This window comes from Xiphias gladius, chromosome 4 (assembly GCF_016859285.1).
Source record: "Xiphias gladius isolate SHS-SW01 ecotype Sanya breed wild chromosome 4, ASM1685928v1, whole genome shotgun sequence".
NCBI classification, from domain to species: Eukaryota; Metazoa; Chordata; class Actinopteri; order Istiophoriformes; family Xiphiidae; genus Xiphias; species Xiphias gladius.
In genome coordinates this window covers 2,313,407-2,326,734 of record NC_053403.1, presented here as the reverse complement: position 1 = coordinate 2,326,734, position 13,328 = coordinate 2,313,407, and the positions used below count along the sequence as shown (strand labels likewise).

Genomic DNA, 13,328 nt, shown 5'->3' with positions numbered 1-13,328 from the left:
AGCCCTTAAAGTGTTTAAGAACACCAATTTAACCTACACGTGTTTCTGACTGAACAAGCCATGTTATAATCAGACCGTCTATTCTGGACAAAGTGGTATGTTCGAGGACTGTTCATTTTTGGATCCACTTCTAAAGTGTCCCTAAAGTCTGCCTGCTAGAGTGAGTCAGCCCTAAATGTGCCCAGTAGGCCCCCTTTTAGCCACATGAGTTTTTTCAATCCCTGGCAATGCCTCTGTCCAAGCTACAGGAACGAAGGCTCCATTAAGCACCAGGGACTGATTTTGTGCGAAACGTCACTGTGGTCTGAAGATGCAACTTCATGTAGTTTTCTGCTCTTTCGCACCGATCGGAAACAAACACCTGAGCTGGGACCTTCAGCTGCAGTGTGAACAATGTCGGTGTGGGACGATCACACAGTTTGAGGAGACCCGAGGACTCACGTGTCTTTCCCTTGTCCGACTGGCGCAGACCTTCTCCCTCTGGGTAAACTGGAACCACAGTCACAGTGTAGGGGGTGTCTGAGAGCAGGTTCCTCAGTATGGTGTTGGTGGTGCCGCCTGACACCTGCTCCTGCTCCCACACACACACACAGAAACACGGCTTTTATCAATAAACCAGATTATCACACACACAACTAAACTGAGCGATGGCTCTGTGGGGCTCGGCAGAGAAACGTGACGCAAGAGATTTATCGTAGGTGAAAACCGCCTGTTCTCGTATTTTGATGAAGTTACAATTTGTAAATCAGAGAAACAAGTAGAGAAAAACCTGTGCAGAAATGCATATTCTGTAGGTCAGTCATCAGAAAAAAAAACGTGAAAATGAATTGAGCTGATGGGAAAATAGTAAATGTTCCTGCACCTTTAGTCACTAATGATTAAGGAATTACAGATACTTCTGATACACCTGTTGATACTAGGCTTCATATGACCTCTTTGTTAACATGACTAAGTCGATGGAGCACAGGGAGTCAGTCTGATATCTCACCATGTCCTCAGCACCGCCGGACTCGGGGACGTAGAAGATGCGGTACTGGCGGACGTTGCCCTCCGCCGGGTCCCAGCGCACCTTGAGGGAGCTGGTGGTGGGATCGGTGACCTGCAGATTCCTCACTCCGCCCAGAGCCTCTGTCAGCGCAACAGAAAGCCATTACGTGATTGTCAATTTCCTGTTTGAATTACAGCCAGAGTCGGGTTAAGACCGGCAGCTGCAGAGCGTCCTTAACGTTCGTCTTGACCTCGTCAGAGTAACAGATGGGAGCGGTTTATCACTTCAGGGAGGTTCAGTGAGTCTGCTGTCAGCTGTCAGTCACAGGAAGCTGACATCTGCTGACTTTTTTTTTTAATCTGAACATATAGCTAATGCCATTACACCAAATTATCCAGTTCATGCTTTATTAGGACTTCAAAATGCACCGGATATGTCACATTTATAACACCAAGAAAAACACCTGAGGCAAGGACGGCGTATTTTTCTTTATAATCTTACCTTTCTAGCACTAATAATGTCATTTCTATGGAAGAAAATGTCAATACTAACATTCCTAGTGGTCTTATATTCAGCCTTCAATTCCTATCTTCCTAAAAACAAGTAAAAGATGCAAAATAGTTCGACAGTTTTCACGTATCAATTGTCATAATCTTGAATTAAAGACTTGAATACTGGATTAGCTCATGAAAATGACCATCATTGTCCAATCTGTCTGCTCTAGGAAGTTTTGGCAAAGCTCTTTGTGAGCCAGATGTGGTTACAGCTGCTGCGCTCTGGCAGAACTCACTCGTCTTTCCATTCTCCGACATGCGTTTCCCCTCCACGTCGGCGTAAATAGGCACCAGTGTCACTTTGTACTCGGTGTCTGGCTTCAGGTCTCTCAGGACCGTGTTTGTCGACATCCCAGATACCTGAGTCTGTGAAGGACAAAGTGACCGAAAAAACAAGACTCAACGCACTTCCATTGGTAAAAGAATGGGAACGTCCATCGGTTATTATGGTAGTTTTATTGATACACTTTTAGAACCACCATAAATCTTAACAACCTGTTTATCTCTCTCTCTTTCTTTTTTAGCTCTTATGATTGCACCATGTCAACAGAAGGAAATATTCTAGATTCTAGATATTTTAGACGCATTTCCCCAAAATTCTGCCTGGCACACAATATTCTGCATCTTTGGTCATTTTGGAATCAGTCAAATCTGATACTGTTGAGATTCTTCTTTGGTTTGGTTCAGTTTAATTCGGTTGAGATTGAAAGTTCATCTTCGACCTCGCTAAATTGACGTAACAGTTTCACCAGAAGGTCCATTTAGTGGCTGCTCTGGAGCTTTTGACCGTATCACGCCACTTTGATCAGAACATTGAATTCATCTGAGCACTTCAGGGGCTTTTCGTTGGCATATCAAAACTCCATCTGCTGAGGAAGATTTGGCGAATCAATCGAAAGCCCCAGACCACCTTCTGAATACATCTTGGGGTGAGATTGCTTAGCAAGGCGGTTTAATTCAATCCAGTTGAACGCCTGTTAGCTTCTATTGTAATAGTTGCTGATCTTCCTCAAGTCCTCGTATTGAAATAAATTAATCTGGAATCAATATCTTCAACATAAATGAAAGCAATATCACATATTTCTTCATAGAACAGGCATTATTCAAACATAACAATCTGTGGGTGTAAACCGACCGTGCTCTCGGGTCCTCCGGTGGTGGGGACGTAGATGATTTGGTACTGTCTGACGTCGCCTTCGGCTGGCTCCCAGCGGACCCTCAGGGAGTTGGTGGTGGGGTCAGTCACCTTAATATTCTTCACTCCGCCCAGAGGCTCTGAAAGAGACGGGACACATCACAGTCTAGAAAAACTGCTGTGCGTGATCTTCGCTGTTCGCTATCCTGCAGGGTGCATAGGCTGGGTGGAGTTCACCTCATCAGGACAGCCCAGATGTCTCAAAGTCTGGGAGGTTGTCAGTCACAGAGGAGTGTCTTCTCCGTTTCCCGTGACTGTCTAAACGTTCAGGTATTCTATGAGCCAAACACCTCCCAATTAAAACGTTTTTTAGACTTAAAAAAATTCCTCCAAGAAAAAAAAAGGCTCGAATAACTGCTGCAAACACTCCTTAGTATTTGTTTTATCCTGCAGGGTGCACCAGATGGGTGGGCTTTACCACATCAGGAGGGTCCAGATGTATCAGAGTCCAGGAAGTTGCCTAAACTTTCAGGCATTCATTATGTTCTTTTGTGAGCCACAAATGTTCATATAAACGAGGTCTGTACTCTCGTTCTAAATCTTAAAGGATATACCGGTGTTTTTTTTCTGCATGTTTTAGCGCACTTCCTGCCTTCCGGGCAACCAGTGGTCTCAGTTCATGTCAGTTTTTGCAAAGGTTGTGTCATTACAGTGTCATAATACGGAGACCATTTTCAAAACTGCACTCAAGAATGCTGCAACAACCAAAAGTCAACTGCTGAAAAGATTAAATTTATATCTACCAGCTTTGTTGTTACTAATACATAATTCAAGTTTTCTATGGAGGATGTTGTTTCCAAAACCAAAAAAAAATTACCATCTTGTTCTGTACCAGCCATAGCAGAGAAACAAGTTTAAATGGACCGAAAGTCATAAAAGGCAGCAGGTATGACGCTGAATCTCTATTAGCTTACCACCTGGGCTAACCAATTTCCTCGGGGTAAAACCTGTGATCACCAATGCTTCCTGTTCGAGTACGGCTGGGATCCTTGTCTGTCCCTGTCTCTTAATTTTTTCCTGTCAGCTTTCTCCTGAAGTCTCTAATAAATAAAAAAAAAAAAAAATGCCTAAAATACTTAAAAATTGTCACGGAGAACAGAAATATGTATGGAGAGATGGACTCTACTTGCAAAGGCTATGCCAGAGATATGTACCAAAGGATAACAGCATCTCTGTTGTTGTGTTTTTAATTCATTTCTTATTGTTTTTATGCTCTCTGTTAAAATTTTTCTCCTCCGTGCCTGTGAGTCAAATTATTTTTCTACTGAGCAATAAAGATACACTTCGAAATTAAAACAAAGATCCAGCAAATAAATAAATTGTGAAAAGACAATGGCATGAAAAGAATAATGGGAGTTTTATACTCGCATTGTCTTGCAATAAAACAGTTGCTGTTTGGAGTTCTTGGCTGCACCAACAGGGAGACTTTACTGGGCCAGTCCAAACCAGTAACTCCATGACCACCCTTGGATGTCTGTAAATGAATCTGAATACATAACTAAATGCATATATCACTAAACTCTGAAAATACATATTTCTTCGCGAATGCATGTATAAATAATCATAAAGTCAAACCTGCATTTATAAAGCATTGTTACGTCAGCTTAATACGTCGGTTGATGCCCTACAGCTGTTACGTTTGGAAATCATCTGATAGCTTGTGACACTATGGAGACTTCCTTTTTAAACAATTCATTAATGGCACTACAGATGTTTCCTTGAAAGTGATTTACACATTCATAAAGCGTTCACCAGCTGTGACATTCCTTTTACTGGTGCAGCCCAATTTAGGAAATCACTACTTTCAAACTAGGTAGTAGTTATTAAGAACTTGGGAATGCAGAAGAATGTAGTGAGGCATTTACAAAAAGCTGGCGTAACCAAAACCTGGAAAACGGTGATTCTTTCACTCATAGTTCAAAATCCAACAAATTAAGCCACAGACAAATTTTGAAGTAATCCTGCGTCTCTGCCTTTCTCTGCCGAACTGATCATCCTACCGGTTTACAGCTTAGAATGATACGTTTCTGTGTTACATCGAGTCCCCAAATCCTGTTGCAAAAGGAAATACATCACATTATGGAATTAAAGATGCCATTTCATGGGGTCTTTCATGGCCTAGAACTTGCAAAACCTTTACGATCCATTAAAACCGTATGCCAAGGAGTATGTGAAAACTTGTGCCGGTGGAGTAAGATGTCGCAGCGTTATAACAAAATGAGCCTGGGTCAAGTCAAAAAATAATCTCCAGTGTTTGATCAGTCCTGCAGGGTGCCCCAGACAGGTGATGTTTAAGCACATTAGGACAGTTCAGATTTATCAGAGTAGAGAAAGCTGACAATCACAAAAAAAAAATATATAAGATGTTGACTCTTAGTTCCTGTCTCGGTTCAATCCGTCAAAATTCCATTTGACAGAAAAAAATCCTACACGAAGCATGAGGGGTATTTTCATATTTAATGATTTGACTCTCTCTACAACAATACACACATGCTTCCAGGATTTTCCACTGCTGCACTCATTGTGTGTCCGTGTGTACAAAAGCTAACTGTCTTGAATGATTCACTCACTTGTCTTTCCATCCTCCGCCTGCCGTATGCCCTCCACGTCTGGGTAGACGGGAACAACAGCCACATTATAGAGTGTGTTGGGGTCCAGGTTCCTCAGGATGATGGAGTTGGTGCCGCCTGATACCTCCTCCTTGTCAACAAAATGTCAAAACATCCGTCAGCACTATAACGACTTAATCTGATTATGGTAAGAATGACTGAGTCGACGTTGCCAATGAAAGTGAACTGAGCCGGAGCTGTATTGAAACTTTCAGAGTCAAAACAGTCTGGGTACATCATGGTAAAGTTAAACGGTTGATACCATTCGCTCTTCTCCTCCTGGCTGAGCAGTGTAGAAGACTTTGTACGTCCGGACGTCGCCAACCGCTGGATCCCAGCGGGCTGTCAGACTGTTGAACGTCGGGTCGATCACCTGCAAGTTCTTCACTCCACCCATAGGATCTGGGAACGAGGGAACAGGTCTCAATTAGTGCTCAAATGATTAACTGAGTACATGATTTAAGGTCACTGACAAAATTTTGATGACTCTTCGAGCCCATTGATTTTCTCTCTCTTCATGGAACTCCTGATATAAACACCAGTTCACCAAAACCAGGTACCGATCAACCAACGTCCGACCGTGGTCGGGAGGAGGGCCGGTTGGTTTGGTGTTGAGTAAGGATACCTGGTTATTTGACTAAACCGCTGGCTAATGCAGCTGTAACAGCACTATGAGTTGGGTGCTATGTTGCTAACATTTGTCACATAGAAAAATATTTTATCATTTGTTGTGTTTGTTTTGAAGAAGTCTTGCGTTTCAAGTGCAATCGGTATTTTATAAATTCTATACACAGACCTGCCATAACTGCAGAATTTTTTTTTTTAAAACTGTGCTATAATATTTTATGGCGCCCCTGTCAATCTGTAAGACATACTGTATGTCTTTGCAGCTTTGTTATGTCTTGGAGAGCTAAAGACATTTTTTGATGAATAAGAAAAACACATTAAGTGAAATGACTTCTGGCTTAGCATTGTTCTTCTTCTCGAAGCCCAGGCCAGGCCCTTCAGCTACGAATCAATCAGCAGGCTCTTCTGAACTCACTTGTCTTCCCGTTTTTGGACTGAGATCTGCCCTCCATCTCATGGTAGACGGGCACCACTGTGACGGTGTACTCGGTGTCCGGGTCCAAGTTCTTCAGGACGGTGGAGGTGGTGGTTCCAGACACCTGGTCCTGGTCAAAGAGAAAAGAAAGAACTTTCAACTTGGTGAACTCTAGGATTTGAAGAACTGTTCGAAAAGCCGTATCCAGGAAATGAGTGGTTTGGCAGATGCAGAAAGACTCTCAGACTGAACAATGTTAAAGTTTAATGTGCTGTGAGCCCTGTTTTATTGGATGCAGCTTCAGTCAGTAACTGTCTTTGTGCAGTTCAGTAACAGCAACAGTAGAAGCTCGGAGATAAAGACAGATTTAAGCAGAAAGCCTGGACTTAGTGTGGGCCTTCAAGTAAAGGACCAAACTGGCAGCAGGGAAAGTATGCCTTCCTCAGCTACAAATATAAATATGTTCATTGTCCATTTAATGTAATATTAAGCCATAAAATCTGCCAGTAGACTGAGATCATTTCAGCTGTATCCAAATCAAATTATCTTATCTCACGGCATTTCTCCAACCGAGTGATATAATCTGGATGGTAATGAAGTGGACCCCCGTAACATATTTTCATTGCTTTATAGAAAACACTTCAAACTGCCTTGGAAATGAGTTAAACTATCCAAACACACGGTCAAATGTTTTCAATTAGTAGTAAGAAAACGTAGATTTTAAAGTCAACAACATTATCCAGTGGTTTCATCTTTAGATAACTCGATATTGCACTTTTTCCAGTAGAAGAAAAGAAAGTTCTTGGATGAAACTGCCTTGGAAACGAGTGTAATCATCGCAAGCCACTGCAATTTCTCCGCAAGTGTTGAGAAAACTTGAATTTGAAGCCAAAACTAAGATTAAGCTACTTGCTAACACAGTACAGTACTTGCCCTCACTTAAAAATAATATTTGTACTTTCTTTGTAATGTAGTCAGTACAATGAGGCATTTGGCCTCTGTACAGATTCGCACTACGAACATCAAATCTACACGCAGAAGAAGAGGCAAACTCTCCTTCTATGGTCCAATAAGTCAACATGGGAGCAGTGAGGACATAAACAACCTGTAACAGTGCAGTAGCGCAGAGTCTGCTCCTTTCATACAGACAGGACTCCAGTAAATAACGGTTTTATTCTTCATCTATTGGGACTTAATCTTGCTTTGACCAGCAGCTCCTGGATTTTATTTATTTGCTTTATTTAACCCCTTAAAATAAAGCAGCTTTAACGTCGGAATCAGATCTACAGTCACCTTAAAATGAAGAGAAAATAATAACATTCAACTCTCTTTCTGTAATAATTTGGTCAACGTCAGGTCATTGCTTTGGGTCCTGCAGTGCAGGCTATTCAAATCAACACGCCATGCAATGATAACGTAACACTGTCCAAAATGAACTCGGGTTGGACTGGATGGCCACCGTGATGGATTACACACTCAACAAAGCTTTGAGTGTCTATGTATTTCTTTTCATAATTTACGGGGAGGGAGAGAAAACCAGTGGCTGCCCGGAATATAAAAATGTGAAGCAATACAGTGTCGTTTGCAAAACTGTCAGCGGTGAAGTATTCATAACCTTTAATAAATGCAGGGTGTCCAAGAGAGATTCAAACAATGCAACTTGGGAAAAGGCATGAAAAACTGTCTAAACACAAGCAAATAAAGGAAAGTTTCGTCATGACTTTGTGTGTTATGTATACATAACGTAAAAAACGCGTCGCGAACAAAGGAAACACAGCAAGTCTAACGAAACGCAACTGAAGCATCAGGGGGACAAGCTTTATTTAAGTTTCCACATTCTGACTGCACGCTTCTGATATGATTGTAGATCACTGGTATGGTCCTTTAAAGCATCTAAAGAGAACACACTGTTCACAAGAGACTAATGACACAAAGAAAATTTGACCGCAATAAAATACAGACGCAATTACACAAAATAAAAAATGAATATTTCTCAGTTACACAGGGACAGAAAGAGAGGGTATTTAATCTCGAGTGAGATTATCGAGAGAATTGTGAAATTTCCGTCGGTTTAAATAAACTGATAAAATCTCCCTTCTTACTGCCAATAAACAATCATTTCGATATCGTGGTAGCTAAAATGCCTCAAAGTGGTTTGAGTTAAACACAAGCATAGCTCATTTCACAACTCAGGCAGTCATGACCAACCAAGATGCTAACAGGGCATGGATGAAGTGAAGATCCGACATCTGGAACTTGCAAAGTCCCGAGAGTTACATAAGACTGGCACGGTTCTACCTCCTGCTCTATGTTATCTAGTTTCTCTGAGTTTTCAGTTAAGATCAGCTCGTCGTAAGAAAAGGGCTTAACCTGGGGACATAGTATCAATGGTGTGTAGGTGTGGTCTTACCACATTCTGCTCTCCTCCAGCGGCTGGCACCGAGATCACGATGTATTCACGCACGTTTCCCACGGCGGGCTCCCAGCGAACGTTCAGGGTGCTGGTGGTGGGATCGGTGACCTGCAGGTTCCTCACAAAACCCAGCGGCTCTGAGCAGAGACGTAAAACGGGAAGACAAATTCAGCGCTTGGATCGGAGCGTTGCCGAGCCGCCGTCCGGTCAGAGCGGCAGTTTGCTGGATGCCAACAAGGTCTAGGTCTATTGATTCAGATTGAGTTTTCTTCTGCTGTGGCCGAGATTGACGCTTTGGTGTATTTGTGCTACAACTGGAAAGCTATTTTCTGGTTCTGTCATTTGAATTTCTCCCCGCTGAAGTCATTCATCTACAGCAGAGTGTTTGCTATAACCGCAGTTATTGATAGTGGAGATCTAAAAAAGACTAAAACTTAGAAAAGCGGTCGGCACTGCTGGGAAAGTGCAACCTTACAGAGGAACAGTAGCTACTAAAAGACAAAAACAAATAGAAAACAGACAAATAACTGAACTGAACGGAGCTGATTGACCATCACTCTTCCTCCTCAATCACTCCTGAAGCAGCTCTCGATCAGTCGGAGAGGAAATGATCTGGTTAATGGTTTCGTGGAGGCTCAGGTGCGTTTCAAGGTTCATAGAAGCACTTTACCAGCATACTGCCAATGGCACCTGACTGCAGCCACAGACACTCACTCGTCTTGCCGCTGTCGGACAGGCTGGGTCCATCTCCCTCCGCGTAGACGGGGACCACGGTGACGGTGTACTGGGTGTCCGGTAGAAGCTTCTCCAGGACGGTCGTGGTGGTGCTCTCGGACACTTGCTCCTGGAAGGACACACGTGGTGAACTCGATACTCCGTTGAACTGCCCTTTACCGAGAGGTTAAATTCCTAGCCCTGACCTTTGACCTCCAGCTAAAACCTTCCCTTAAGGTAACAGCTGGGTTTCACAAAAACTACATATCAGTTTACTGCACTTATTTTATCTCGAAAATTACTTGTCAACTGCTATGAATTTTCGAAGACTAAAACCGATATTTTTGTGCTGAAGTTCGAAATATCTTGCACCAATACACAGAACATCTACACTCGACTATTTCTATGCTCTAAAATGACAAGAATTTAGTGTTTTTTGGTTCAGATCAGTCTCTTAACCCAGCATTTATACCATCATAACATTTCCCACTGAAACCAGTTTACCTACTTGAAAAACAATGATATACTTAATTTAAATTATTAACCTTGAAGTGAATATTTAATTGAGAAACATGACTGAATAATAAAACATTGAAAAGAAGGTAAAACTTACAAATGACATGTGAGTGAGATGTTTCTCTCCTTAAAAATGTGGGGGTTTTATGGCTTTTAAGGTTTATTTTACATGTTCTCTATGTGTACCTTTTTTTTTTTTCATTTTCTCTATAAACACTGCAAGATTTCATCGGATTTAGAGAAACTTGGACCTACGTCAAACTGACTGACATTACTCCAGCTATTCCAAGGTGAGCACTGTTTGCCGTTTTCCCTCTTAAATGAAGAAGCAACACGTGAAACCATATGAACAGCTCTCAAATTCCTCTGGCACAGGAGTTGAAAATTCCTCTGTGAAATGTACTTTGCCATACGAATTGGAGGTAAAAGTTCTGTCCTCGACAGAGACAAATGAACTTTTTCTAAATAGACAAACACAGGCAGCCAAATCGTCATTCAGGCACACTCAGATCAGTTCTGAACCTCAGCGTCTGATTAGCAGGATTTGCAAATGCTTATTCTGTGCGAGCTGCGGCCCAGAAATGAAACCCTTCACAAACGTGGCATGCAACGATGAGCGATCAACTCTGCCAAAGAGGAATTAGATGCAACGGTGTGGCAACTGCTTGATGGGATTATGCTGTCAAAAAGCATGACCTCACTAAATCCCTGTTGAGGACTTTGATCGTTTTGTTTCTTTAGACGTACGACAATTCAAACAAAAGTCTGACAGCATTTTTATTAACTTCTGTTGAATAAACTGTGACATTTCAGTACTGAGTAACTGTCCGGCCAGGATCGTTTTTTTTTTTTAATTACTTTGCCATAAAGTTGCTTAATGCAAGTACTTAAATGTTTTTCCAGAATCTAATTTTTTCCAGCGTGAAAAAAACCTAGGAGGCAGGGTTTTAAATCATCATGTGACACGGGGGGGGGGGGATACGGTATTTCAACAAGCTTGTCGCAGACAAACGGTGTTAGCAGCACAAACACAGTGTGCCAGAAACATCTGACACCTGTCGAACATTTTTCAGATCAGACTTGACTGCAGCAGCCAGTCAGACGTGAAACGACGGAGGAGGACACGTGTCTGAACCCAGTGTTATTTCTTATTCTGACACTACTGTGTTATTTTATTGACTGGTCTGGTTAAAGAGCTCAATCCGAAAGCCTCTGGATAATATGCACGTGGCGATATATGATGGTGTATCAGTGCCTGAAAAATCACCAAACTACCTGTTTTATTTGTATTATCGTCGATATGTTTCTCGTGTTGACGTCACGTCCTTGCTGTTGTCTCAGTTCTTGTGTTCTTCCTCCACAGAAATAACTTTAGCTAAACTAAACCTAACTTACTCAAAGTCACCTCAAGTCAACTAGACTCAACTCCGCTCGACTCAAATTGGCTCGGCTCAACTCGGGTTTACTTAACTCGACTCGACTCAGGTTATCTCGACTACTATAGACTTGATGCAAGTTAACGCGACTCACATTGACTCAGCTCAATTCAGTTCAAGTCGACTCGACTCAAGTTAACACTTCTCAACTCAAGTCGACTCGACTCTAATTCACTAGACTCGACTCAAGTTAAGTCAACTTGAGTAGACGAAAGTTGGCTCGGCTCAACTTAACTCAGGTTGACTCAACTCGACTCAAGTTAACTTGACGCTGCTCACGTTAAATCAACTCAACTCAGGACTCAACTGGCCTCAGCTCAGGTTGTCTTCTCAGTCATCAACTCAAGCTCATTTTTGACCTGACTCGACCTGACTTATCCTGACCAGGCCTTTATTTTTAATTTCCCATGTTTTGAATTTGATCAAATTTGAATTTTTACTGTTTTCTCATCATGGTAATTCACTTTTTGCTGCTGTTTAACTCGTTGAATCAATCAGCATTAATTTATTATTGAGGGCGTATAGAATTTCTGTTTTTGTCTCTCTGTGCATGATGATGAATTTATAATGTGAGGCATCACAGTATATATGTACCAGTATATCCTCTGGGTTTTTTCCTTACAGGACCTCCTGGAGACCATGCAGTTATTCGAATACCAGGCTTTATCTGAGAATCTGTTATGAGGAGTGATAGGATCTTACCACAATCTCCAGTCCTCCGTTTTTAGGAACGTAGATCACTTTGTAGCCCTGAACATTTCCGTCAGCGGGATTCCAGGTTACTGTCAGAGTGGTGATGGTCGGATTGCTCACCTTCACGCTGCCCACTCCGCCCAAAGGCACTGGGAGTACGGAAACGCAAACCGTCGTATTCACGTGATGCCCTCATTCAAAGCATCTTACAAGCACATGGTTTTTGAGAACACACTGCATCCAAAGATTTACATGAAAAAGTTCAGGTTCCACGGTGACTTACACGTCTTTCCGTTCTCAGACTGGCGTTTTCCCTCCCGGGCCGGGTAAACTGGTAACACCGACACTGTGTACAACGTTTCGGGCGTCAAGTTCCTGAGGACGATGGAGGTGGTGCTTGCAGGAACTTGCTCCTGTTTACCAATATTAAAAGATTTAAAAAAAAAAGTCATTTAAATGGTTGGTTCTCATAAGTAGAAACATCGCAAACCAGCTTCCTGAACTGCAGTCTTGTCTACATTTGTCCTGAGAGCTAAGACAGGTGTTAGAGAGTCTCACCATCTCCTCTCGGCCACCGGCGGCAGGCACATAGAAGACCTTGTAGAGGCGAACGGCGCCATCAGCCGGGTCCCAGTCCACAGTCAGAGAGGTCATGGTGGGGTTGGTCACCCTCAGGTTCTTCACTCCTCCCAGTGGCCCTGAACAAGAGGACAAGTTGTGATCCACTACTTTTTTTTTGCTTTGTTTGTATTCAGGCAGCTCTGGGGAGCCGTAGGTGTTGTGGCTTTTTTAGACCCTTTATCTCAAAATTCTGAATAAATTATATTCTTAAATATCTGATCTGATTTGAATACATGGTGTCACTAGATTTCTGGTGTCAGTTTGCATAAGCCATTCCGGTGCTTGATTTCTTGAGACGCTTTTACGTGATTAATTGTTTTATTACAGATGTTTTGTTTACAACACACATATTTAAGGCTATTTAAGATCTTACTGATGGACAAAAAGAACAAAATAACTTTGACTTTCTGCTAGACACATAACTTAGCTGGTTTTAATTCAGGAACCTCCTATTAAAAATAATACATTATGGCTTTTTTGAAATAAATAAAATGTAGTTCCCCTTTCTCACTGATTTGCCTGTAGCCAAACATGATGGGTTGTATCA

At 42.1% G+C, this 13,328-nt stretch overlaps 1 protein-coding gene across 3 annotated transcripts in view; it reads right to left on the bottom strand.

Annotated features, from left to right (window-relative positions):
* Positions 1 to 13,328, bottom strand: part of col12a1b (collagen, type XII, alpha 1b) — a 142,474-nt gene that overhangs the window by 59,127 nt on the left and 70,019 nt on the right. For all 3 annotated transcript variants that reach the window (XM_040124896.1, XM_040124898.1, XM_040124897.1), the window contains 12 exons: positions 12,719 to 12,858; positions 12,444 to 12,573; positions 12,170 to 12,309; positions 9,516 to 9,645; positions 8,799 to 8,938; positions 6,389 to 6,518; positions 5,609 to 5,748; positions 5,308 to 5,437; positions 2,678 to 2,817; positions 1,779 to 1,908; positions 989 to 1,128; positions 442 to 571 (listed from right to left, as the gene is read on the bottom strand). In XM_040124896.1, coding sequence (XP_039980830.1) covers positions 442 to 571; positions 989 to 1,128; positions 1,779 to 1,908; positions 2,678 to 2,817; positions 5,308 to 5,437; positions 5,609 to 5,748; positions 6,389 to 6,518; positions 8,799 to 8,938; positions 9,516 to 9,645; positions 12,170 to 12,309; positions 12,444 to 12,573; positions 12,719 to 12,858 — 1,620 coding nt within the window. The remainder of the gene's footprint in view (positions 1 to 441; positions 572 to 988; positions 1,129 to 1,778; positions 1,909 to 2,677; positions 2,818 to 5,307; positions 5,438 to 5,608; positions 5,749 to 6,388; positions 6,519 to 8,798; positions 8,939 to 9,515; positions 9,646 to 12,169; positions 12,310 to 12,443; positions 12,574 to 12,718; positions 12,859 to 13,328) is intronic.